This window comes from Manis javanica, chromosome 8 (assembly GCF_040802235.1).
Source record: "Manis javanica isolate MJ-LG chromosome 8, MJ_LKY, whole genome shotgun sequence".
NCBI classification, from domain to species: Eukaryota; Metazoa; Chordata; class Mammalia; order Pholidota; family Manidae; genus Manis; species Manis javanica.
Genome location: NC_133163.1, coordinates 25,513,757 through 25,539,181, shown reverse-complemented (window position 1 = coordinate 25,539,181; position 25,425 = coordinate 25,513,757). Strand labels below are relative to the sequence as shown.

Sequence of the window (25,425 nt, the reverse complement as noted above, 5' to 3'; positions counted from 1 at the left end):
GAGAATCCCATGTGTGGCCAGGCCTGATTAAAGAGAGGTGCTTGGTGGCCACACTAGCCTGCTACCCAGAGCACCATGGTTCTCAGATGAAATTTGGGGTAAATGATGGGACCATCAGACTATTCATGCCCGAAGTCACACTCCCAACTCCCTTCCATCCTAGGGACACTCTCATTACACAGACATTTCTGCAAAGAGGGTCTTAGTCCCAAGAAGTGACTCAACAGGGGGGTATCTTAGGCATCATGCATTATTCACTCAGTTCGTCAGTTCATACTCAGGGAAGTTTCAGGTCTCATGGCTGCACTTGGGGACGCAATGGTGAATAAGGCAAACACATAGTCCTCCCCCATGTGGAGTTTACATTCCAGCGGCAGTCTACATATTGAATAGGGTTTAACTTGAGCAGCCTGGGTACTTCCCCATCCTCATAGTTTCTGTTAACCTGGATCATAAAAGATTAGATCGAACATGAAGAGGAAATTTAACTTCATTTAAAAATTTGGGGATCAAGGAGTTTCAAGGATTATAAAGTACTGATTCTTTACTGCACCAGCAAGGGGCTGGTCTCATGACCCCTCTAGGAGGGGGAATCTCCCCTGAAATTCTGCCTAAATCAGTGTGCCCAGTACCTAGTGCGAGGTGGCTGACCCTTGTGTGGTCGAAGCAGGTGGGCTCCCCGCGGCAGGATGAGGGTCCCCAGGGTGCTCAGTCTCCTGGTTAATTGTTGAACAGCCCAAACTTCTGCCATCTCTCCATGACACTTCCATCCTCTGGAAATTTTGCCCCAGGGCTCAGCTTTCCCAGGGAGGCTTCCCCAACTTTGCAGAACTTTTGTGTAACTTGGTTTCTTAGTATCCCAAAGTTCCTTCAGTATCCCAATGAGTGGGACTCGTTTCCCCAGGAAGAAACTTTCTTCAAACAATTTGGTCTCTTTGGAAATCCTTCTAGAAAAAAGCGGAGACACCAACACCCCCAGGGCCTTTCAACCTTGGGCAATTCTTCTGATGGGCTTGTCACCCCCTGGCCTTTTAAAACCCATTTTGTGCAGTCACTGGGCCCACTGAGCCTGCCTACCAGGCACAGGTGACTCCCAACTCCATCCCAGTCCCTCACCTGTACATCCTCGCTCCCTCCAGGAGTCCTCTGCAGGCCCCCCAAGAAGCCTGTCTGGCCCCTGAGCTCAGAAAGCTTCTGCTCCCTCCCTTCCTCCTGGCAGCTGGTATGGAAACTTTCGTGGAAAGCGCTCACACTGACGACAGCTCCCAGGTCAGGACTCTGACTCTAGCCCTGACAGGGACACAGGCTCGGGATCCAGATCCAGGGGCCTCTCCTTCACAGGTCAGGCTGGGCCCTCGGCCGCGGCTCCTCCCCCTGCTCTCCCTGCCCACCCGCTTTCCACGACTCTCCCCTGGCCCCAGTGACTGCTCCACCACTAGAGAAGTAACTTCCACGCTTTCCCCTTTTGTTGTCCTCCCCCACTGCCTTCTCCCATTTATTGTATATTTTCCTTTCCCCCTCCCTGTGTCCATCAGTGGCTGTGTAGTCTGCTCAGGGCTCCATGGAGTTGAAAGTTAGAGCTTTTTGCTGTTTTGTTTAAGACCTGGTTATGGTTATAGGATTTTTTTTTTTTTTGTCAGCTGCCTGTTATATCAATCACAGAGTCGGGATCTATTTATAGGTTGGGAGTACTGTGTCCTTAGTCACAAAGAGACACAGACAAGGGACTGTCAGCTGGTGCCGGAGGAGCTGAGCAACTGGAAACACCTGCGGGGTAGACCATCCCACGCCAGCCCCTGCCCTCCGCCAGCCCGAGCATGTGAGTAACCAACTTCTTCTCTCTGCCCCAGACTGCCCTGTGCCTTGCTGTCCTTTTTTGCTACACACCCCCATTCTCTCTTTCTCGCTCCCTTTTTTTAATGGATAAAAATACCTCCCCACGCCTGCTCTTTTATCCTGGTTTCCGGCACTGTAGAGCATCTCTGCGTGGCCGAGAGGGAAATGTTGCCTTCTGCAGACTGCTGTGGGAAGGTCAGAGGGACGGGTAATGGCTAGGTGGGCTGGTTCCACAAACTCCTTTGGAATCTTTGAGTTCCCTTTTATTTTTATTTGTTTTCACTGAGAAAAAGTAAGTAAATCAAAAGGGCAAGGGAAAGTTTACAAGCGGCTCAGCGGGGTGGTTATGTCTCCCAGCGTGAAAACTTTTATTTGCTGGCAGCCCCAGTGTTGGGTAAGCTGGGAAGGTTACAGAGGGAAGACCCAGTTCACGCAAGACAGGTGGTGATGGATTGGAGCTCTAGCTGGGAGCTTCCAGATTCAAGGGGGAGTCATGACAGTCCCAGTGACCAGCTTTTCCTATAGGACTTCAAAGAAAAATGACTTTTTTATTTTTGCCCCATGGAATGAGTTTGCTTTGAGTTGTCAAGAGCTGACAATTTGCCTTGCCTTGAAGGCTTTGTTGGTTCACTCATTTGGTGTGTTTTCTTCTTCCTGAAAGGGGGATTTGGATGGAGGGTGGGGGAGGAGGAGTCTCTGAAAGGTCCAGGCCTGGTGTGGCATGTTGTTGATGCATCACTGCATCCTTCCCAAAGAAAGAGATGTAATATCTCAATTCTTGTCAAAGCTGGGCTTATTCCAGACAAACAGGGAGCAGGCTCTTGTGAGCACATCGGTGGCTCCCAGAGATGGCACTCCCTAGATATTGTCCAGTGGTCCACACAGCCAACTTGCTACAAGCTTCCTGTGAAGATCTGAGACTTCAGTTGCTGGATAATGCATAGTATTAACTAAAACTCCTGCACTTAGGGAAATCTGCTATGTATTATTTACAAAGGAAAAGTAGCCCTAAATGTTGGAGAAAAAGAATGAGTGATACTTAATGTGTATTAAATACAACTTTTAAAATGTCCCTCATTTTTTAATGAATCTAATAATGCCTGGCTTTCTACTTACTAACACATGGTCACTATATGCGATATTGCTAAGGGCTACTTCTTGATGTGTTTGGGAAGACAATATCCCAACAAAGAAATAATCTTTCCAACAACTTAAAAGCCCTAAACAAACCAGATAGGTCTGGAGTAGCTTTGATTAAAAAACAAAATAGTTTTAACAATGAATCTAACTGGGTGAAAGTTAAATAATATGGACACACACATATGTTTAGAGAGGCAGTTTGATCTCATTTTTGTTTTGACCTTTATGAAATTTTAACTTCTGCCTCTTGGTCCTTTATTTCCATCTGTATTTTCCTATGGGTTACTAATGTCTTTAGTCCGTTCATTTATTATTCAGCAGGGGAGAATGGGGATCAGGAAGGAATAAAAATTGGAATTTACATGTTCAGGTAGTAAGACCACATTGATTGGTGGAGAAATTCAGAATAGGAGTTGGGTGTAAAATGGGGGGAAATGTCAGTATTTAAAACCTAGTCTGGCAAGAGGTAACTACACTTACTGTGGTGAGCATTTAATAATGTACTAATTATCAAATCACTATGTTGTGCCTCTGAAACCAGTGTAATGTTGTGTATCAACTACATTCCCCCCACCTAACCAAAAAACTAGTATGGAAAATAAAGCCCAAGAAATCAAGAAAAAATTAAATAGGAGTTGAGTGTATTATCTATATGTAACATTTTTTTTCTAATCCAAGGATTCTATTTTGATAAACATATCCTACTAAGGTTTGCCATGATAATACTTAAATGAGATTTGGTGGGCTGTTGTTAATTAAGCCTGAGTGAATCAAGTGACTGAGAACTTGCATTGAGACATCGCATTCAGAAATTGCAGCAGTCAGCTGTTTGCAAAACTGAACTTCTGTCAGAGGACTTTCAGATCACAATGGCTTTTTAGAGAAAAGTGTGGCATGTTTTTTAATCTTTTGAATCCAAGAGCAAACTGTTCTCTCCCCTCCTCAAGATGCACACCAGAGCCTGCTGGCCCATGATTAAATGCAGTGGGAAGGATGCCTGTATTTCTGAACCAGTCCTATGTTATCATTAGCGTTAATGGTTGATAGAGAAGAATATTTGCTGGAACTGCTCATTCCTTTGGCTATCTGTGGGTGCTTTTAGGTGGAATGGGGGCTTGTTTGGTGGTGTGATGGAGGGCCTCGCTTTCACCCTCAAGTTCAGATTGTGGTTTTTCCTTTTGGGCTTAGGTCTAGAGACGTAGTTGGGGGAAACAGTGCATTTGCATAAGGCAGCCTCTGATTACTTAGTTTCTGCTTCAATAACGATTAATTTATGTGGACGGAGCTCACATCAAACTCATTTTTTTTTCTAAACTGATTTCTTAAATGCAATTGGTCACGGAGCTGTCTGTGACTTCGTGTCTGCAAAGTCTAACCTATTCCATTCTTGCTGTTTTATTTCTCTGGATGTAAACGTGCAGTTGCCTGTGTGCACACACTGTTGTTTTATGCATCCCCCTCTCTCCAGTGTGTGGAAACCCAGCCCAACCTCCTCTCTAACTGGGGACAGTGGGGCCAATGAGCAGGTGCTTTGGAATACAGCAGGCTCAGGTGCAGGACCATCAATCTCGAGGAAGAAGGAATCACAAATACCTGGAAAGCACTCTCCTAATTTAAACAATTTTACATAGCTGAGGTCTCTCCAAATGCCCAGTAAATAAAATATGGCAGCTGGCTGGATTTTTACACCAAAGACCATACACAGCTCTTTCTCTCCAACACTTCATTTCTACAGTGTATCTGTCCATCTTTTTCTTATCTCTATTTTTACATTTCATTATCCTTCAGCTTGCTCTGTCTCCCTCCTCTCTTCCCTCCCTCTTCTCGCCTTCCCTGAAAAACACATTTCTATCTGGCACAGAAAATAAACTCAGATTGTGGGTAGTTATGTTAATCTAATTCAATCCTCAGCGGGTTAAGAGTGAAATTCTAATAGTGGAGCTGTTGAGGGCTTTTTTGTTAATGGCTTGGGGATTACATTGAGTTAAAGGCTCATTTCCTAATCAAACAGAGAGGGAGAGAGTGACTCCGAATATTTATGAGTCTCCCAGTGAGAGTTTAAACATTCAACTCCAAAAGCAGGGCTTCTGCAGGAGGAAAGAGTTAAAACCCCTCAGGGCTGCTGGGGAAAAAAATTAAACCAGTTAAGCCATCAGCATTTTCAGGCTGCTGTACAACTTCGGGAAAGTGGAAGAAGGCAAGAGAGAGGGGAATCATCTCACAAAGTGAAAATGGAAATGGTGGCAGAAGCTCTCAAGCCAGTCAGCTGATGTGTTCAGGAAAAAGGCCCCCTTAGCAGATGTGGATCCCCTGTTCACCAAGGGCCTAGAGGGGAAATGTGCCTTCAACTCCCCAAATCAATTCTCCCCCTCCAGTCCAGGGGTGAAAACTTGGAGACAGGAGTATGGCTCAATTTACCAGCAGCTGAGGGTTCCCCCTGCTGCCTGGTGGAGCTGGTGGGGAGGTTGCCCCCCCACCCCAGTCTGACCCCTGGGACGCTGAGAGCTGGCCTCCACGGGCCCCTCTCTCCCCTTTTGCTCTATGATGGGCCTGGGTCTCTTGGTTCCCCTGCCCTGCTCTCTGCATGGGAGGACCTCGAAGCCCATCTGGTTCAGCATGGCCAGGAGAAAGGTGGAGAGCCCCCCGATGTCCAGCCATAGGAGGCAAGGAGCAGCTTGGCCAAGGCTGAGCAACAACAAGGAAAGCTGAGGTCAGAGTCTAAGTTCTCTCCAGGCCCAGCTGGGCTCTCCCCTGGGTCTCGGGGGCGCAGCAGAGAAGAGGGGAAGTCAGAGCCATCTGGCTGCCTACACAGGGCCTGGCTCTCCTGGTGTGCAGTTTCCTTTCCCAGCTTGGAAAGCAAGGGCAGGACTTCCTGAGACAGGAGAGTTCTGAATGCTCTGTGGACACTTACTTGTCTTTTATCCTGCCACCAACCAAGTGAGCAGTTTCTGGTCCTTTCACTTGCACCCTTTTTCCTGCTCCATGAGGTCAGTGGAGGCTCCAGACAGCTGACTTTCTCTCTGTGGGGACCTCTGGCTTTTTGTCCCCTGACCTGGGCACTGTTCTTTCTCTTAGTTCTTCATGTTCATTGGCCTGCGAGTCCTCTTGCATTTGCCCTTCCTCACGTCAAGGTGGCATTTAGGACACGTCTACGTCAGCTTTTCTGTAAAACCTGCCTTCATGTTGGCATCTCCTTAACGCCCCCACCTGATCTCCAGACCCCGTTATTACATTTGTCCTTTAAGGGTGATTGTTTCTGTGGGTCTCCCTCACTGGACTCGCAACTCACCAGAACAGGGAGCATGTTTCATTCCCCTTTGTAAGGTCAGCTCACTGTTGGGCATTCCTGCCCTCTTGGCCTAAGGAGAGCCTCTCACGGGTGGCATGGAGCCCAGCTAAGAGCATGCACTCTGAGTCACACAGCCAGGGTTCAAGCCCTGGCACCACCTTTTCTCAGCTCTAAGACTTGAGCTATTTAACCCCTTCATGTCTCAATATTCCCATCTGCTAACTGGAGATAATTATAGAACCTGCCTTACAGGGTTCTCGGGAAAATGAAATGCATACAAGATGCTAGCACTTCATTTGCTCAGCACCAAGCAGTCATTTCTGCACATGTTGTGTCACAGCACTGAAGACAGACTTCTAGGCCACATACTGAGGAGTTACGTCATCATCAGCTCCAGCTGATTATACCAGAGGCCACGGGGCTTGAGCAACAGACATTTAGTATTCTCACAGTTCTGGATTCTGCAAGTCCCAGATCAGGGTGCCAGAATGGCTGGGTTCTGGCGATGACCCTCTGCCTGGTGTCTTCACATGGAAGGGAAAGCAAGAGCTCTGGGCTCCTCCTCCTCTTCCAGGGACACTGGTCCCATCAGGGGGACCCCATCTCCATGTTCTCATCTAAATCTCCTCACCCCTGCAAAGCCCCACCTCCTAATACCATCGTGTTGGAGGTTAGGCTTCATCAGATGAATTTTGGGGGAACACATTCAATCTCTAACAGGCTATTTTCCTAAATGTTTGTGACCAAGTCCTGTGTCAGCAAGATTTCCAGCTTCATCCTTCAACAAGCTATTCCATTAGAAAACCAGAGATCAAGGCATATCAGGAAACCCTCCAACCTGAAAGGAACTGAGGCTGTGAACCTCTGCGGGAGAGCAGAGGATGGGTGCCAGGCTCTGCACACCAGACCGAGTTCAGGGATGGAAGGCCTGATTCTTCGGCTCTGTAGAAAAGGCTTTGCCAGCCCTCTTGGTCCAAGCTCGCATTCTAACGAGCGGTTTTGTTCTTGGGTCTCCGGGTCACTCCTGCACCCTTCACCCTACTTTCCCAGAGGGCAGTTCGGCCAGTTCTAGCTGTGAAGCCAACGGGGCCATTTTCAGAGCAGCAGATGTCTGCCGTGTCCTCCTCTCTCTCAACATGACCGCTTGACAGATGACACTGAGAGCCCAGTGGCCTCACCGGTGTTCCCGATGAGGTGGCCTGTCATGGGATGCCCAGGTCCTGAGGGCTTTGACACTCCTGTGTGTCTCTATGTAGGGACTCTCCATCCTGCAGGTAATGAGCTCTCCTCTCTTCCTTTCTCTACTGATAAGCCTTTTATTTCCTGACTGAAATGAGATTGGGAGATTGGAGATGTGATTCACAGTGCCCCCCAAACTTACGAAGGGCCCATATTCTTCTCACTCCCTCCTCTCTGCTCTCCCTCCTAGACTCAGAGGAACCACAACTAACACTTGAATTGTCACTGCCCCCCTTTTGGCCTCCTTACTGTTCACCTGTGAAGTGCCCTGGGTCTAGTGTGGTGCCTGGCACATAGTATGTGTTCAGTAAATTCATGCAAAGTGAATTGCACAGTCTCTTCTCCCGAGGGGACACCTCTGATCCCTTAATCGTGGGAGGAGTAATTTGAAATCGTGAATGTCCAGCTGCCCTCACTACATTAGCTGGTGACCCGTTGATCGTGGTCCTTGCCCCCGCCCTTTCCCTCTCTAAGTCCTTCCTGTTTTCATGTTCATCTGTCTAGAAAAAAAAAGTATGTCTTTTATTTAGATGTGCACAAATCTTCCTAGGACTTTTATTCTGTCCCATAAAGAAGCTTCCCTAAGTAGATGACAGATTTAACTGGGAAACTGGTATCTTCCTGTGACTGTTTCCCTCCCTTGGGATGCCCTCCCTCTCCCCTTTCCAGGCCTCCTCTGGCTGTTCACACTCAGCAGGGACCTTGCTTTCCTCCTGCTTTAACCACCCAGTCCTGGGTGGTATATATAAGAGGGAGACCTTCCTTCTGAAGTGTTCCAGAGTGTCTACTTCCAACAGCACGTGCAAGGCTTTTGAAAGGTGGCAAGAAATGAATATCATCTTTGGTACTGGATTCTTCCCAGAACAGTATTTCTACTCCCTTTTGGAAGACTGGGGATGAAACCTTAGGCTGCTGAGGGTTAAATGATAGCAATGAAAAGTCGAGGCATCTCTTGGGGACTGGTGGCTGGCTGACACAATTGATTAGCTTGGCTTAGTGATTTTCCTAGCAATATTCAAGAGTGAATTTATTGCTGATTAGGTTGTGTGTATGTGTGTGTGTGTTGTGTGTTAGTGTTCATGGTAGTGAGGGGGTAGGATAAGAGCTGAGAAAAAAGCATCATAGATTGTTTCCTCCTAAGTCAGTCTCAGTAAGAGGCCTGTCACCCCAGGCGTGGCTGGTAATACTCGGGCTTTGTACAGGGACGTGTCAGCTGGGGATAGGCAGGAGGGAGGGTATACCAGGCCTTCCTGGAAATTCTCTTTGTGACTCTCTGTGAATCTTCAATTATTTTGAAGTAGAAAGGTAAAACCATCAACTGGAAGGAGGCTGAATGTTGAGGGCTGCTTCCATCTGTGGCGCTGGTGGACAGAGGGGCTGGGCAGCCCCAGGGGGGGGGCAGGGACAGGTGGATCCCGCCCAGTTCCGCCTCCAGATCAGTGATAAATAAGCTGTGCATGCTCTCAGAGCCTGGGTTCCCTGATCCTAAACTGATGGACTGGAGGTGGTCTCTTAAACCCTCCAGCTCTAAACGTTTATCTTTTAGAACTATTGTTCATGATGGACCTAGCACATTATGCTCTAAACATAACCAATACCAGGGTCAGCCAGGCGGTGTCCCTTTCCTCCAAGGCCTTGGGCCCCCAAGTGGCTTTTCTTCGGCTTTGTCCTTACCATTCTCAGTCAGTCCCTCTTATCTATCATTTTGCCTGTGTGACCTCTCTCCTCATGCTCCCTATCTCTAAGTACCTCAGGGCAGTGAGTGGAAAACTGATCAGGCCTGCTTGTTCAAAAACGAATCCATACACTCTGCATTTAAAATTTTGTTTTTAATTTGTAGAGGCCACAGCTTCATCCCTCTGTAGTCCTAACACTCCCCTCACCATCTTCCACCCCATAAGTTGCATCTAGGCACCTCCACGCCTGGGGAAGCCCAGTGCCAGAGCACCTGCTCAAAGCCCCCCGGGGGCCTCTGACGAGAGGGGCACAGCTGGGGTTTGGAAGAGAGGCAAGCACAAGGGGTCCTCCGCCTGTCCCTAACTTCTTCCTACCTTCATTTCTTCCCCCTGCGCAGAGTGCCTCACAAGACCGGCATGAAGTGAATATAAGAATCCAAGGGAAAACATTCCTTTGAATAGGGAAGAGCTTACCAGTTTGAGACTAACTTATTCCCCTGCTTGAACTGGTTTGGGCGGTGACTAACCAGGCTCTAGAGCCACACTGCTGGACCCACGTCTACCTTGTACTAGCTGTGACCTTGGGCAAATTTTCCAGCCTCTCCATCCACACTCAATTTCCTCATTTATATAATGCACGTGATAAGAGCACCCCCCTCATGGAGTTGTTGTAAAGATTTAAGGAGACCTACATAGAGGCCCTTGAACAGTGCCTGCTAGATAATAACCTGTCTAATTGTTGATGGCGATGATGCCATTTTTGCTGTCGTAATCATTTTCTAGGGCTCCATGCAAAAAAGACCAAGAGGAAGGAAACTTTCAAAGACCTTAGAGGTCTACCAAAGTTCTCTTGGACTGCTTACAAATATAGCAGAAGGTGCTGTTGTAGGGGTGGCTTTAAAGACATACCCTGGCCCTCCACGATTCCCTGCATGTCGGTATCCTGTACCTGAGTTAGTGTCCTCCCAGTGCCTGCGTGGGGTTGGGGGTGATCTGGCCGAGCCTTTCGCCCCTCATGGAAATCTGCTCCCTGTAGCCTAGGTGGGATGGCTGGGCAAGTCCAGGTGTGAAAGCTGGAATTGGTTTAGGTGGGCTGTCCTGTGGATCCTCCAGGCCGTGGACTCCCTGGAGTATATTTCCTGCATAGGACCGATTCCTCCTCAAGCAGGGCTTGCTTGTTTTCCATATAGTTGATGATGCCTCTCTAGGGAGTACTTAGCAAGGAAAGAAGAATGGGAATAGGAAGGGTGATTTCTGATGTCTCCAAGGGGCCCTGATTAGTGTAGTTCAAGGGACTTGTAGAACTGACATCACAGTCTCAGAGGAAAGTTCTGAATCTAGACTTGTGACCAGCCTGTGTGTTTGTGCACATGTGTGCACGTTCGTTAAGGGTATTGTGGTCAGCCATCCATGACTCTCTTCTTTCCTCATCTCAGGCTGAGAGTAATCTTAAGGAACCTGTAATTACTATTTCCTCTAGGGCACTCAGCTGAGAACACCCTCCTGTAATGAGTCGAGTTAATTCTGCCTTCAGATGCCCATCTGCTGGCTCCTTTGGACACCAGTGTGAACCAAGCACCACTTTTAGCCCGGGGGAAAGATCACACAACAGATATTAGTACCTGCAAGTTCAGGCTTTGCTCTTGGGCAACAGAAATATGGTGGTGGCCTCTTGCTCATGCAGAATTCTTCACGCAGATCTCTGCCTTTAGTGACAGAAATTTTGCAGCAGAACAAACCGCTAATCAGTGAGCAGTCTTAGTGGATTTGGGCAGTCACTAGCATTGATAAGGGAAGGGTATTTAGAAAAATTCTAGAGACAGGACTGTAGTATTTACTTAAAGTTTTAAAACACGCAAAGATGCCATGTGTCACCTAGGGATCAGACATAGACATGCATGGGAATGAGAAACACCAGTTTCCAGAGAGAAGGGGTATGGGCTTTTGTATTGTCTATGCCCATCTGCCAAATGTGATGTTAGCTTTGGCTTCTGCAGGCTCCTGTCTTGCTTTCTTTTCCCATTTATTTTTGGGGATGAACTCTCGAATCATCAAAGGTTGGGGGTGGGGCAGAGGGGAGGCAAGTGGATGCATTTCAATGAAAGCTGTGCAATCTATTTGTTAAAAGTATCAAAACTATTACCTTGAAATATGACACTCTACTGATGTAGTTGGACATTGTAATGAGGCTACAAAACTTTATGGAAATAAAACTGATTTTTATGGCAGTATATTGAGCAAGCCTTAGATTAGCTTCCAGAAGCCCCCATTCTAGTCTGAGCTCTGCCACTGCCTGAGACGTTGTACAAGCCACTTTATTTTTCTCTGCCTCTATTTCTTTACCTGTAAAAGGAATGGGTGACCTCTAAGTGCTCTTCTGGTTCCAACCCTGAACTTGTCCTGTGTCCCACTCAGGACTGATCATCTTGTGTTATAGCTGTTTATGTGGTGGTTTTCCCTCCAGAATTAAGGCTCTGTGGGCAGGGACTGGTGATCCATCACCCAGCATGTGCCTAGATGTGACAAGTACCCAACATGCCTTTGAATGTACCAATGAAAGAAATGACACAAGTAAATGCTAACCCCCCACCCCCAACCCAGTATCCACCTGGCTGTTTCCAGAAGTGCTGCAGGCCTGACTAAATGTCCTTCACGGCTTGAGTGCCTACCCTCTGTGTCTCCCCTCAGTGGTCAGGGGTGAGGGTTCAGGCCTCCATGGCGTGTCCTGGAAAACCTTTTAGCAACCTCAAACTGAGCTGCCTAAAACCAACCCACTGAAAACACCTTTTAGGAATGACATCATCTCCCAACTGCCATGCCTAGTCCTCTGCAGGACCATACTGTCTGTTTCTGTTCTCTTTTCCCCCCTCTCCATCATACTCTATTAATTTAAAAATGTTACATTTGGAGACTTACTAAATAAAGAGACCTCAGAGCACAAAGTATCCCTTATCCATTTTCTGGGTCCCTATGTGCTTCCCTGTAAAGATTTTTTATTTTTTACTAAATGGCCTTGATTTGATCATGAATCGCTATGTGACAATCCTTTTTACTGTGTCCAACTTAGTTCTAAAATATTCTTCCATAAGTCCCTCACTCTATTTCTGATGATCCCTTGTGCCCCTTTTCACTTCTGTCTTTGCCATTTCATAAAATTATGAAGTGATTCCTATGTATGTTGGTCCCTTGATCTTGGGCCTTTCCTAGTTCTCCACCAAAATTTCCCGCAACGGCTCTTAGAACTGGACTTCCACAAATTCAGGTGGCTTGGGTCTCTGTCCTTTCCATACTGAGCCTGGGGACGTGCTTTGTTTTCTATCACCTAAAACTTTGTATTTTCTTTAACCAGCAGTTTTTCACATGATGGATGAACCACATTACAAATGTAAAGCCTTAAAAATTCTTCAGTATCTCTCTTTTGCACCATATTGTGAAGGATGCCCCTTTTTTCCCCCTGAGAATAATCTCAATGCATGTCGACTGTGCCATGACCTGATACCTGAGTATGACATTTCCTCCAGGCATTTCTTGCCTGTTTCCTTGCATTGCTGTTTAGCGCTTGCCTGGTTTCTTGACTTTTTCACATATCTTAGCTCTCCAGCTACTCTTCTGAGTGTGGGAGAAGGGCAGAAGCATTTATCAAAGGCCTGTTATGTGTTAGAGACTTTACGTAGTTCATCTTTATTGAGCCTTGTAACAACTGAAGGATGTCAGTATTCTTCTTCTCATTTTACAGAAAAGAAAACAGAGAAACCCCAGAGATGGGGTTATGCATCTTGCTTAAGGTTGCCCAGGTAGTAAGTAGTATGTTCTGACGTCACCTTCCACAATACATTACAGGGCTCAGTGTACACAGTCAACCAATAAAAACCACCCCAATACCCTTTGGTATCATTTACATAAACATTGAGCTTGGTCCAACATTTTCAAAGTTTTAGCATTTTTATTTATTTTCTTTGAAGTGTTGAGTGTCCCCTGAACAGACCCATAGAGAGATCTTATAACACCAGCTTTCATTCCCCAAGTCATTGTAAATATTACAACACAGATGCTTCCAGGAAGGGAGCCTTCTGTTAATCATCTTTGGCTCTCCTTTGCTACTGCTAACAGTCTTGCTTCTCCTAAATCAATTTTTAAAATTCTCTTCAGAGATACTGGTAACCATGCTGGTAGAATGTGGCTAAAATGGGTAGACGTTAAAACTCCCGGGATGTGTGCTCTTTCAGAAAGCACAGTTCCTGCCCTCTTCTGCTTTGCTGTGCCTGCTCCACCATCACCTTCCCTCTTCTGATCTTACACCTCCCTTTGATAGTGTTTTCATCCCCTTTATGTTTCCTCTTTTGTCTTTCTCTCCACCACAGTCTTCCCACACATCATCTTTCTTGACTTTTTTTTCCGAGAGCTTTATCTGCATTTAAACCTAACACTGGGTCTGCACCCCTCTCCTGCCACCAATAGCATCCTAACTTCTCATGGGGCATCATGTGTCCTTTCCCTGTTGGGTGGCTACTCTGGCCACCAGCCACCATGCAGTTTTCTTAGAGAGGGAGGGAAAGAGGGAGGAGGGGCCTCAGCTGGCTGGACTCCTTGCCCGGTCTCCTGTGGCCTTACATCCTCTTGATCCATCCACCTTGGCTCTTGGGATGCTGATCACATTCCCCCAGAGTTATGCGTCCCCACCTTGGATGAAATCCAGCATGCGCTCCCTGGACCGTGTGTATCATCTCCCTGTCCATGACCTTCCATGGGGACAGGGCCATCTGGCTTCTGCTTTTCCTCCAGCTTCCATCCTCTGAAGGGGCCCTCACAGCCTGCAGTCCGCCTCCTGAACACAGTGGTTTGGGGGTGGCTGGGGGTCACTGTCTGACCATTGCAATGAAATGCCAAAGGATGTTTGATGGTTTCTGATATGATTCCTGGGGTTTCACATCTCCCCCTTCCCCTTTCCTCCTTTTCACACTGAAAACCCCTGTTAGATCATTGAAGTCAGCCAGACAATTCAGTGGGGGAGCTTTTCTGTCTGTCTTGCTTTCTTAGGGACTGTGTCTTCGGTTCTTAGGGCCTCTAATCCTTTGTCACTTTTTGTAGGGAGAAAAAGTTCTGTGTTAGGGGAGAGGACTTGTTTGGTGTGACTGAGGCCACTCTCCATGGAGGCTCCCAGCTGCATGGGACAGGGTTTAGGGTGAACCACAGGATCTGTTGGTTTCCTGAGTCTTAGCATTGACCCAGGCTCTGGCTAGATGGGAGCGACCCAGGGGAGGGGAGACCAATACTGTTATCTCCTGTTCCTGGGCCTTTGCAGGTCAGAAGCTGGCATTTCCCCCAGAGTGGGTGCGTCTGTGCCTTAATTACTGCCTCTTCATCTGATGGGCATGCAAGTGTCTCTGCTAGGTGGTTTGGCGTTTCCCTGGTCCATGTGTTCCACTGTCTCCCTGGCTGTTCAGGAAGATTCCTGAGAGGTGGAGGAGAGCACTGTCTTCACTTAGTGTTCCTAGAAACAGAGCCCGAAACAGCGCTTCTGGGTGAGAAAAGTACTGAAGGACTGCAGTCTGGAGAAAGCTGTAGGGGGGTGAGGAGGAGAGATGAGCGGTGGGGGGAGGGAACTAAGGAAGAGAGATGGGTGAGGGGGGGGGAGCTAGGGAAGTCTGGCTTCAGCCTTATCCCCCAGGGAGCTCTGCAGCATAAATGACATTACAGGGTCGTCCCACCTTGAGGCAAGGAAACTGGCCAGTTGTACCCTCATATCAGTCAGTCATTGTCTGGGAACTGCCCCGAGGTGAGGGAGTAACCTCCCATCCCCTTCCAGAACAAGGGGGGTCAATTCTCAGGAGAAGGCTGCAGCCTTTAACAGGTGGGGATGGGTGAAGGGGTCTGAGCAGAGCACCCCAGCACCCACTACAGGGAGATTATATGAGGCAGCGTCCTGGTGTGCACCCCTGTCTCTCCATCCCCACTGGGTCATTCTGGGATATGGTGAAGAGCTATCACTCTGCAGGATGGGACATTATAAAGCACCAGGCCCCTGGGTGTTGAAGACGGCAGGTTGCAAAGACAGGGACTCCGAAGATGCAATGCCTAGAGCTTGTGTTACATGCTGTCTCTCAGCCACCTTAGGTTCATCAAAGGCTGTGGGAGAGCGAATCACTCAGCATCCCATGCTTTCACTCTGGGAGCTAGAAACAGAGTAAGAAATAGCCTCTTCCTCTTCTGCAGAAGATGGCTTCCCTCTGGGTCCCTGTGAGGGAATGGAGAGCCTTGCTGTGGGAGGGACTGTTGGCCTTCGGTTTGCATTCAGCCGAAGTCCAGGGTTGGGTATGTAGGTATTACCCATTAGCGAGCAGCTTTATGATAAATGGCCATGTGCCTGGCTCTGTGTGGAGTAAATACAGGAAGATCGGTTCTTGTGTTTTGAGGGAGTTTGAAACTAGTTGGAAGGAGAGCAAGGAGGGAGGGTCCCCCTGCGTGCTTGCGCTTGGCTGTAGCCCATCTAGCTGCCTTGAGGGAAGGACCCGGGATGTGTATAAGGATCACAGGTACCTGGGGGAGGGAAGTGTGGGTGCTGAAAGGCCATGCTTGCAGTTTGAGGCCAGGCTCTTTGTGTATTATTACATCTGATATCAGATCACAGCAACTCAGAAAGTCTAGGTGTCTCTAATTTATAGCTGAGGGAACAGAGGCTCCCACATCAGCCTTGCTGAGGGCATTGCAAACCTACAAAATGTAAAGATGAGTTTCAGACTCAAGCCTGGTTACCTCTATTGTAGTCCATGTCTCATCACTAAACCAGTAGGCTTGGGTACCCAGTTCTGGGAACACTGGGGTCAGGTCCCTGAGGGCATGCTGGTCCATGAGTTCAGGTGGCCCAGCTCATCCCAGTCTGAGGGCTTGATGCTTCTCCACCTTCCCAGTCCCTTCTTTTATCCGTCCAGTGGAATGTACATCCATCACTCCTTCTCCCCAGCCCTGTGCAAAACCACATCTTCTCCCTGATATTTTAAGATATCTCCTCCCTGAAGCTGCCCTTGTGATCTGCAGCCCAAAAGTTAGTACCACCATTCTGCATGTCCAGCATCCACTGAGGAGTCTCACAAGGTACCTATGCAACCAGAGCACTTAGCTGTTCACGTCCATGTTCCTGGGTACACACGTTCACTCTCTGTGTGCCAGCTGCTCAGCACTTCCTTAGGCACCCACTCAGAATGCCACTCCCAAGTCTGTCTTCCACACCTCCTCTCTGCTCTGCGCTGTCAAAACTAAAAAGGAACTCGAGACACAATGATGCCCTCGTGCTGAAGAAACTTACACATGTACATGGGAACCTGGTGGCCCAATGCCAGTATAGCAGAAGTCCCGACTTTGGGCGAGTGCAAACCCAGGTACGATCCTGGCTCTGTTATTTATGGCCTTAGGCAAGTGAATCTGCCTCTTTGCACTCAGCTTTTTCACATGGGCAAAGGGATGATGGAATCCAGTCCATCGGGGCTGTTGCGAGGTCATTAAGTGAGATGAGGCAGGAGGAAGTAAGAGCTTGGGGCTGGGCTCAGGGCTCTGCTCCCCTCGTGGCTGCATGACTGAAGCTCAGGGACAATGAGGGCCACAGGGGCTTCAGGGGCACCCCCCCCCGGGGCTAGGGAAGTTCTGTGGAAACAATATTGGTCTAATCTAACTGATTCAAGAGTTTGATTATGGACATGGGAATGAGGTTTGCTTTGGAAGACGTTTGTGCTGCAGCACTCCCCACTCCTCCTCTACCTTCAGGACCCCAGGGCACTTTAAAGTCTGCCCTGCTTTTTTATCTGACTGTGCCATACACAGAGTGGGGAGGAAAGTGCCTTTCTGCCAGCAGCTTTTTCCAGTGCCTGGCACGTTTGCTTCCCTGGGTGGAGGGAGGGCTCTGGGGTGCACGGGCCACCATCTGCTGGAGCTGCCATGCCTGAGCCCCGCACCAGCCCAGCTTCCAGGACCCCATCCCCAGCTTTTGGCAGTTGCCTGGGTTGGGGGAGCCGAGACCTGCCTGGGCTGGATGACCTTGCAGCTGTGCCTTTAGCCCCTCAGGGGCTGTGTTTCTGTCTCTCTCGGGGCCCATCCTGGCTGCTGGGCAGAGCGCCCACTGTCCTTCAATACCGGAGGCTCACATGGTCTGGCCTGTGCCAGCTGTTGGCAAAGGATTCTCAACCAAGAGGTGCCAGCTCGTCCTACCAGGAGCACAGACCCTGAGTGGGTTGGGGCCTTGCCAGCTTTTCTGTTGCTCTCTGACAGGTCTGGAAACTCCTTGAAAGATATCTATTCTCACTTGAGTCAAAGGGGAAAATCTATACAGGTTGCTCTGAAAATAGAGGCACTTGTGAAATTGCACCTAAAGGGTACCCATACTAAGCCAGGTGTGGGTTTTCTAACCTGACTCCACAGAAACTCATAAAGCTGTGGTGGGGGGAAGGAAAGGAGAAGAGAGGGAGGACGGAGAGGAGGGGGGAGGTTAGAAGGGGACGAGGGAAGCAGCCCCGCCCTCTGAAGCCGCCCCAGTGCCTGGCGGCCCACTCCTGGCATTCCTTCTGTGTGTGTGTGTGTGTGTGTGTGTGTGTGTGTAATCCTCAGTGTGTGTAATAGTTCCCCAATGCACTTCCATGAACCCAGTTCAGAGAGGGATCTATGACTAAAAGGTCAGGTTGTGAAGGGAGCCGAACACTCAGCATGGGCTGGAGGTGGGAGAGTGAGGTAGGGAGCTAATCAGCCAGTATTTTACAGTATTTAGGGAAAAGCAATTAAGTATCTGTTTGGCCACCACGCCCCACTAACTCCAGTGTAAAATAGGGCTTTCATTCTGGGAAAGGGGCCACCGATGGACTTGTTTTCCTAGAACCCAGGAAGGAGTGAGAAGAGGCTCAAGTCAATCTCAGGTTTAACTCCCCCTTGACCTCTTGTCCCTGACTGTCACTGCCACCAGATGGCTCTGGTGCCAGCAGGTCACCTCTATGTGCCAATTCCCCATCCCTACCCCTCTGCAGGGAGCTGGAGGCTCTGACCCCAGCATTGGCTGGCCCAGTTGGAAGCAGCTGTGCACAGGACAGGCACTGCATATCCCAAGCTGGGCATTGACCTATGCAAACACAGCAGAGCTACAGGCACCCATAAACAAATTAGAATCCTTTAAAAGGTGGAAAACTCCATAAAATGTCTGGGTTTTGTTTATGGCTTCGAGGTGGGGGTGACAGGGAGTAGGATTAAATCACTGGGGTGCCCATGTGGTGCTGGTTCTCTTCCCTGCCTCTCCCTACCCCCCAACCCTGTGGGCACACAGACCCGGTGCCCTCTCCTGCACATGCAGCCCCACCTTAAATGGCCACTCAGTCTGTCCTGCCGTTGTTCCTGCCAGCCCCGGTCCCAGCAGGTGTTCCCTAATTAGCAATCTCTTCATTTCCAATCAAAGCACAAAGCGGCCCCAAAAGCCTGTCTTTATGAGGGAGCCGGCAGCGGCTAGGGATGTGCAGGGGGATAATTGTCTTCGCCAGTGGCGGCAGTAAGCGGGCTGACTAATTCATTATTGTAATAACTTTGCTTGTCCTTGGGGAGGTGGGGGTGGCAGAGGGAAGGAGAGAAGGGGGAGTGTGGCTGAGGGTGGGGCAGGGTGAAGGTCTGGGGCAAAGATGGGGAAACAGAAGAACGAATAAATGATGCACATGTCCCTCCCCTTCCCACCAACTGGCTCTGCTCCCCCTTCCCACCACAGGTGAGTGACACTGCTTGCCGGCCCCCTGCAGCAGCCACGCTGGGGGAAGGAGCCCGGACTTGCCATGGTGCCTGGGGAGTCCTGGGCGCTGAAGGAGCCTCTGGGTCCTAGTCTCTGGGAACAGACACTCTGTTACCTTCTGGTCCTGAGGGGCTAAGCCCAGGAAGAAATCTTAGGGTCAGAGCTGTGAGATGGGGTCCCCGGAGCCAGCCCTCTTGACCTCACCAAGGGCTCAAGTCCCATGAACTCCTGTCGCCTACCCTTGCACAGTGGCAGAGGGTTGCCAGTTAGAATTCTCCAAAGGGCTGCCTTACATTTCTGTTGGCAGAACAATATGGGTGACAACAAAAGACCCCTTCAAGTCTGCAGGGACTAGAGAGGCAGCCATTGGCTGGGGTTGCCCTCTGCTGTGTCCTGGCACACTCTCGGAGCCATGTCTCCCACAGAGAGCAGCCTCCTGAAAAGCTGGAGAAGGCCTCCCTGGCAGCTGTGGGCAGGGCCATCAGGTGGCTTTGTGAAGAGTTTGGGATTCCAGCAAGACCTCCATCCTAAAGGAAGTACAGGTGTAGAGGCAGGAAGAGGGGGGGGGGTTCCCCAGTGGGGGAACAGCATGCGCAAAGGCACAGGGTGGATCCGGGACTGGAGGCAATGGAGGCAATGGAGGGATGGGGAAGGGGAATGGGGAGTGGTGGGGGCTGGGATGGGTGCACTCTGAGGACTCACGGGAAAGTCTGGGAATGGAGGGGAGGCCAGCCCATGGAGGGCCTGACTGGCAGGCTTTGGGCCCAGACTTTATCTCTTGTCTCTCCAAACCGCTAGCATCAGCAACCCCAGCTAGAGAGCCTGTGCCTGGCCTCGCCCCATCCTGGGGGAAGACAACTGGGCAAACCTGTAGCTTCCCATGTCAGCAGTCCTTGCCCAGACCGGAACTTGAGGAAGTGGCCTAGACGGGAAGAGGGATCTTTCAGAGAGCCAAAGGGAAAGGAGTTGGTTCCCCAGACTCCTCCCTCTCTCCTGCAGCAGCAGTCAAATCCTCACCATGTAGTACTTGCCATGGACATTAGAAATGTCCCATGATTTCTGACTGGACCTTGCCTGACTCCTCACAGCCTGTCTCTGAGCTCTGAGCATGTTCTCTGGCCTTAGTGCATGGTGGTGACCACCCAGTGGTTAGGACTGTGGATTCTAGAATCAGAAGACCTGAGGTCCGATCCTGGCTCCATCAGTTAATTCACCTCTTTGTGCCTCAGTTTCCTCATCTATAAAATGGAGATAAAGAGAGTCTCTCCCGGACATGAGTTGGTACGTGTGAGGTGCACAGCCCAGTGCTGGCTGGAGGTGAAGGCTCCTACCATGCTAGTTCCTGCTCTACATTAAGATGTGGGAATGGCGAGGATAGGTGAGGGGGCAGAGAGGGGGTACCAGAGCCTCATTGCCCCAGCGTTTACCTGTTCTTTCCTTTATCTGTGAAGTGGGATGAGGGAGGCTGAACTTGGACCCTCTGTGGTTCTCGGGTTGATGCTGAGGGAGCACAGGGTGGGGGTGTTGTTCTGTGGGGTGGCCTGTACTCTTGTCCTGGGGTTGACCTGGAGGTCTCTATGATGGCCTGGGGGCTGAGCCCCAGCCCTGTTCTGTCAGCCCTGCTGCTGTCTGGTGGAAAGGCCCTGAGGCTGGTTCCCGGACCCTGCACCTGTTGGGGGCGGGTGGTGGGCCCACCCCTGGTCACGCTGCCTGGGAGTCCCCTGCCCTGGGCTGGTCTGGCCCATGTAGCAGTGCGGAGGCCTCAGGCCCAGCTGCCAGACCTCTCAGTGGTCATTTCCTTGGGGCTCTGTGGCTTTAGTCCCTGCCTCTCACATTAGTTTAAGAGTCAGGCCAACCAAAAAGGCAGCCTTTCCCCTCCACCCCACACCCAATTTACAGATCGTTCTACAGCAGCCTTTCAACAGGTATTTATGAAGCGTCTATTATGTGCCTAGCCGGAGAATCTGATGCTACACATCAGATTGGTGGTTGCTGTGGCCTCTCTCTGGGGATGGAGAAGGCCACTCTGAGGAGGTGACATTTAAGCTTCAGCCTGAGTGACTGGGAGAGAGCTAAATTAGGGTCTGTATGGGCTAGAGCAGTCTGTCCAGTGGAAAAATAAAGCAAGCCACCAGGGGAGCCGCTCAGGTAATTTTTTTAAATTCATTTTATTATCATTAATCTACAATTACATGAAGAACATTATGGTTATAGACTCCCCCCTTCACCAAATCCACCCCCACAAACCCCATTACAGTCACTGCCCATCAGCGTAGTAAGATGCTGTAGACTCACTACTTGTCTTCTCTGTGTTGCACATCCCTCCCTATTACACATGCTTATCACAAGGCCCCCTTTCTTTTTCCCTGCCCTTATCCCTCCCTTCCCACCCCTCCTGCCCTGCTCAGGTAATTTTAAATCTTCTAGTAGCTACACTTTTTAAAATGAAAAAAAAAATGTAAAAATTGATTTTAATAATATGTTTTATTTAATCCAATACATAAAAATATTATTTCAACATGCATTCAATATAAAAACTATTACTGAGATATTTTACATTCTTTCTCTTGCACTAAATCTTTGAACTCTCATGTCTATTTTATACTCACAGCGCTTTTCAGTTCAGACCAGCTGCATTTCAAGTGCTCGATAGCTGCATGTGGCTAGTGGCTACTGTATCTGACAGCACAAGTCTAGAGATTAAGAGTGCAAACATTTCCTGTGTGACCTTGGACAAGTTGCTGAACTACTCTGTGCCTTGCTTTCTTTATCTGTGAAGTGGGGTAGTCATAGAGCCTACGGCTTCAAGTAATAATGAGAATTAAATAAGTCCATAAACATAAAGAGATGAAATAGCACCTGGCAGGCAGGAAGTGCTGAGCATTAGCTATTAATAAGAATTAGAAAAATGAGAATAATAATTCTCTGAAAGAAGAGCAGTCAAGGCAGAAAACAGAAGAAAGACCAAGAAGGCAGGGGTGGTGAGGGGGAGCAGAGGAGGCCAGCAGGGTGACGATTACCATGTCCAGCCTTGAAGAGCTTGGTTTTCTTTTTCCCCCAGAAAAGGGCCTGAGAAACTGAGAAAATTTTGGGGAGGAGACTGCCTGACACTTGTTCCTATCTTAAGAGATGGGTTGTGAGCCCGGCGTGGGGGCCAGGTGTACCCCTAAGTCTTCCCTGTCTTGTTCTGACTCCAAAACTGTTGAATGCCTTCCGCTCGCAGTCATCTGGGAAGCGCTGGGGCATCAGCTGGAGGGGGAATATTAATGATTCAATTTTCAACTGGGTTCCACTCCAGGGCCTCGCCTGCGACATGCATTTTTAATCATAACAAAACAGAATGACAAAGGGAGTCGTTTGCAGCAAGGCAGCCCCTGCTGGCCACCCCCACCTCCACCACCACCACCACCAACACCAAGGGTCTGCTTGAGGGAGGAGGAGCTGGCTTCCCAGCCCAAAAGATAGTCCGCATTCTGGTGCCAAGACTGCTTCTCAACTTCAGAGAGAGTCTAGCTTTGGGCCCAGGCTCTGGCAGTGCCATGCTGTGCTACTCATTCTCTCCTGGCTGTGACTCTTCCGAAAGGGTGCTACTGGGATGGGGGAACCAGAAACACTGGGTGCCCAGTGACCAGGGCTGGTAGCAACTGGGTAGCAGAGACTTGGCCGTCTCCCTGATGGTGATCATTTGGCTGACCCACAGTGGGGACAAGGAGCCAAGGGGCTGGTGAGAGGCCGGGTGGGTATGGAGGCTGCAGAGAATTTTACCGGCTCATCCTCCAAGACCCAGAGCCATTTTTCCTCTGAGCCTCTATCAATCTTGGAGTTGTGCTCACCAGAGCCGTACCTGCTGCGCTGACCTCCCCTTGGTGGTCAGGTGATTGGCTAGCCCTTCTCTGATGGAGGCGGCACCTTAGTTCCCCTTTGGACCACCTTCTGCCGGCTACAGGGTCCTGGCCCATCCTGTTTGGCAGCCAGCGTTGCCCTGAGTCAGTCTGGAGTGCTCTCCTTCACTCTGTCTTGAGGGCTCAGCTTGAATCCCATCTCCTCCCTCAGTCTTGTGTGACTTCCCAGCCACAATGACCTCCATCAGCCAGTCTCCCTGACTCCTTTCCAACCACATTACCCATGTCTGCACCACTCCCTTGGCACTTTGGCTGCCCTCTGTCCATCCTCCCAATCTCCAAGCACCCGGTGTTTGCCAGGTGCCATGTCTGCTCGTTCAGTCTAGTCGGGAGGGCAAACTTTTTCACTGTATGGAAAACGCTGTAGTAAAGGGCGTAAAAGAAGCTGTGGGGGCACAGGGGCCAGTACACTTTAATGTGTATGTTCTATTTACTCCACTAGCATTTATGGAGGAACTACTGCATGCCTGTAAAGAAAATACTATGGTCGTCTACTGTGCTCCAGCTACAGTAGCAAAGACAGACACAGCCCCTGCCTTCACAGGGTTTACAGTTGGCTGGAGAAGGTTCACAAGCCAATAGGTGCCCCATGCTTCTTTTTACATCATTCTTGTGTTTGGTTGCAGCAGGTGCTCAATAAATGGTTGCTGGCTGATTGGTTCTAAGCTGGCTAATTCTCTGACTGTGCCATATTCTTTCCCTTTGCTTTATGTTTGTGAGGCTGGTTCCTAGGTTGGGCCTTTGCCTGCTTCCTGCCAGGAAGGCCCTGTCCTGATTTGGGTAGCTCTGATCTCAGGCATAACAAATGCATAGTAACAACCACCAACATTTATTAGTTACTCCTTGTGTGTCAGGTGCTAACCACTTTGCTGATAAAGGTAACACAATGTTATTTAATCTTTAAAACAACCCCATGTATCAGGAACTATTATTCAATCCATTTTTCCAAAGAAGAAAAGTGGGCACAGAGAGGTTAAGTCACTTGTTGGGGTTGCACAGCAAGTAATGCAGAGAGCTGGGATACAAGCCCAGGCAGTCTGGCCCCATAGTCTGTGCTTTAAACCACAGTGTGTCATCCTGTGGCTGCCTCCTGTCATGTGTAGAACAGGTCAGAAGGATCTATTTTCACCCCATTTGCAGAAACTTGCTACTTTTTAGTTGACAGGGAGCCTTTGCTGGGTACATTTAGACTGTGCAGCTCACCCTGCAGGAATCACGGAATGGCAGTGCTGGGGGCCCGCAGGGGTCCCATCCTCCACCTCTCTCATGTTTCAGCCAAGAGAACCAAGGCACAGGCCTGGAAAGGGACTGGTCCAAAGGCTCAAAACCATGTCTTGACTGAGCGACTCTCCTGGCCTAGGCTATCCACAGCTGTGGGCTGACTTCACATGTGATAGTAGACATTGTGCAGCAGACAGCTGGTGTCAGATGGAGCAGGCAGAAAGGCCTGTGAGCAGTCTCTGATCCCTTGAGTGTGTGCCTGCCTCTCAGCACCCTTGAAATACCACATACCCATATTCCTGGGCTTCCAGGCCCACTGCTCCCTGCCTTCCTTGCCCTGTGCCACCCACTTCATTGATGGCCCCTCCCTCTCCCTCCTATTGTCTCCCCCTGGGGTGCCAGGCAGCAGCAGCCTGTGCTTCTAACCAGGTCACTCAGGGCAGGAGAAGCGGTAGGAAGAGGCTCAGCTTGTCCACAAAGTGAGTCTGCCCGGAGGGCTCTCCTCACTCTTCACATGTTCCAGCATGTGTGCTCTCATGTTCTGTGCGGGAGATATAGTAGTGAACAAGACAGACAGGAGTCCCTGCTCTCATGGATCTGACATTCATGTATGTGTTGGGGGTTGGAAAGCAGATTAAAAACAAAACAAAATCTAAGATAATAGATGCATTTCATATATTAAATAGGTAAGTGACATGGAGAAATAGGAAAGCAAGGGAACCAGGGAGCCCTCAGTACAGTTGAGTAGAGACCTGAAGGAGGTAGAGGAGAGAGCCCTGCACAAGTCTGAAGAGCATTTCTGGCATGGGGAACACACAGCAAGTACAAAGGTTCTGAGGTAGAAATGGGCTCTGTATATTCAAGGCATAGAAAGGGGCCTAGCAGCTCTTGCAGAGCAAATAAGAAGTATGGAAGGAGATGTAGTGAGAATGAACTCCTAACGAAGAACACCCTCTGATGCCATCGTGGACCAAAGGTGCCAGCGAGAGCCAGAAACCACCTGTGGTGGCCTAGACTCTGCTGGGGCTGGGGCTTCCTGTCCCAGGGAGAGAGGAAGGCAGATTTGGCCTCCAACTGGTTGAAGGCAGAGGACTTCCACCCTGGAGTTAGTCTCCCTTAACTGCCCTGGTTGGCTCAAGAAATTTGTGAGGGTCTATGGGAACCCAGCAGAAAGTGCACACAGCAGCCGTGTTTCTGTTCTTTCCAACCCTGCCTCTTCACCAAGAGAGTTCTAGGAAAACACTGGTCTGGTCCACTTACACCCCTGTTCTTTTTCTCCATGATCCTGCGGGCAGAATCCTTAGAACTTTCTAGGGAATGGGTGATGGTGGGGGGCAGGCAGCTGCTTTTTTGTCTGGCTGAAGCACCATCACC

The 25,425-nt window shown here is 49.5% G+C and overlaps 1 protein-coding gene across 1 annotated transcript in view; it reads left to right on the top strand.

The window, feature by feature from the left end:
• Window positions 1-1,294: 1,294 nt before the first annotated feature.
• The window catches only part of ESRRB (estrogen related receptor beta), a 167,669-nt gene continuing 143,538 nt past the window's right edge, over window positions 1,295-25,425 (top strand). Inside the window, exons 1-2 of the mRNA XM_037022847.2 lie at window positions 1,295-1,341; window positions 1,682-1,819. Coding sequence (XP_036878742.1) covers window positions 1,818-1,819 — 2 coding nt within the window. The 5' untranslated portion in view covers window positions 1,295-1,341; window positions 1,682-1,817. The remainder of the gene's footprint in view (window positions 1,342-1,681; window positions 1,820-25,425) is intronic.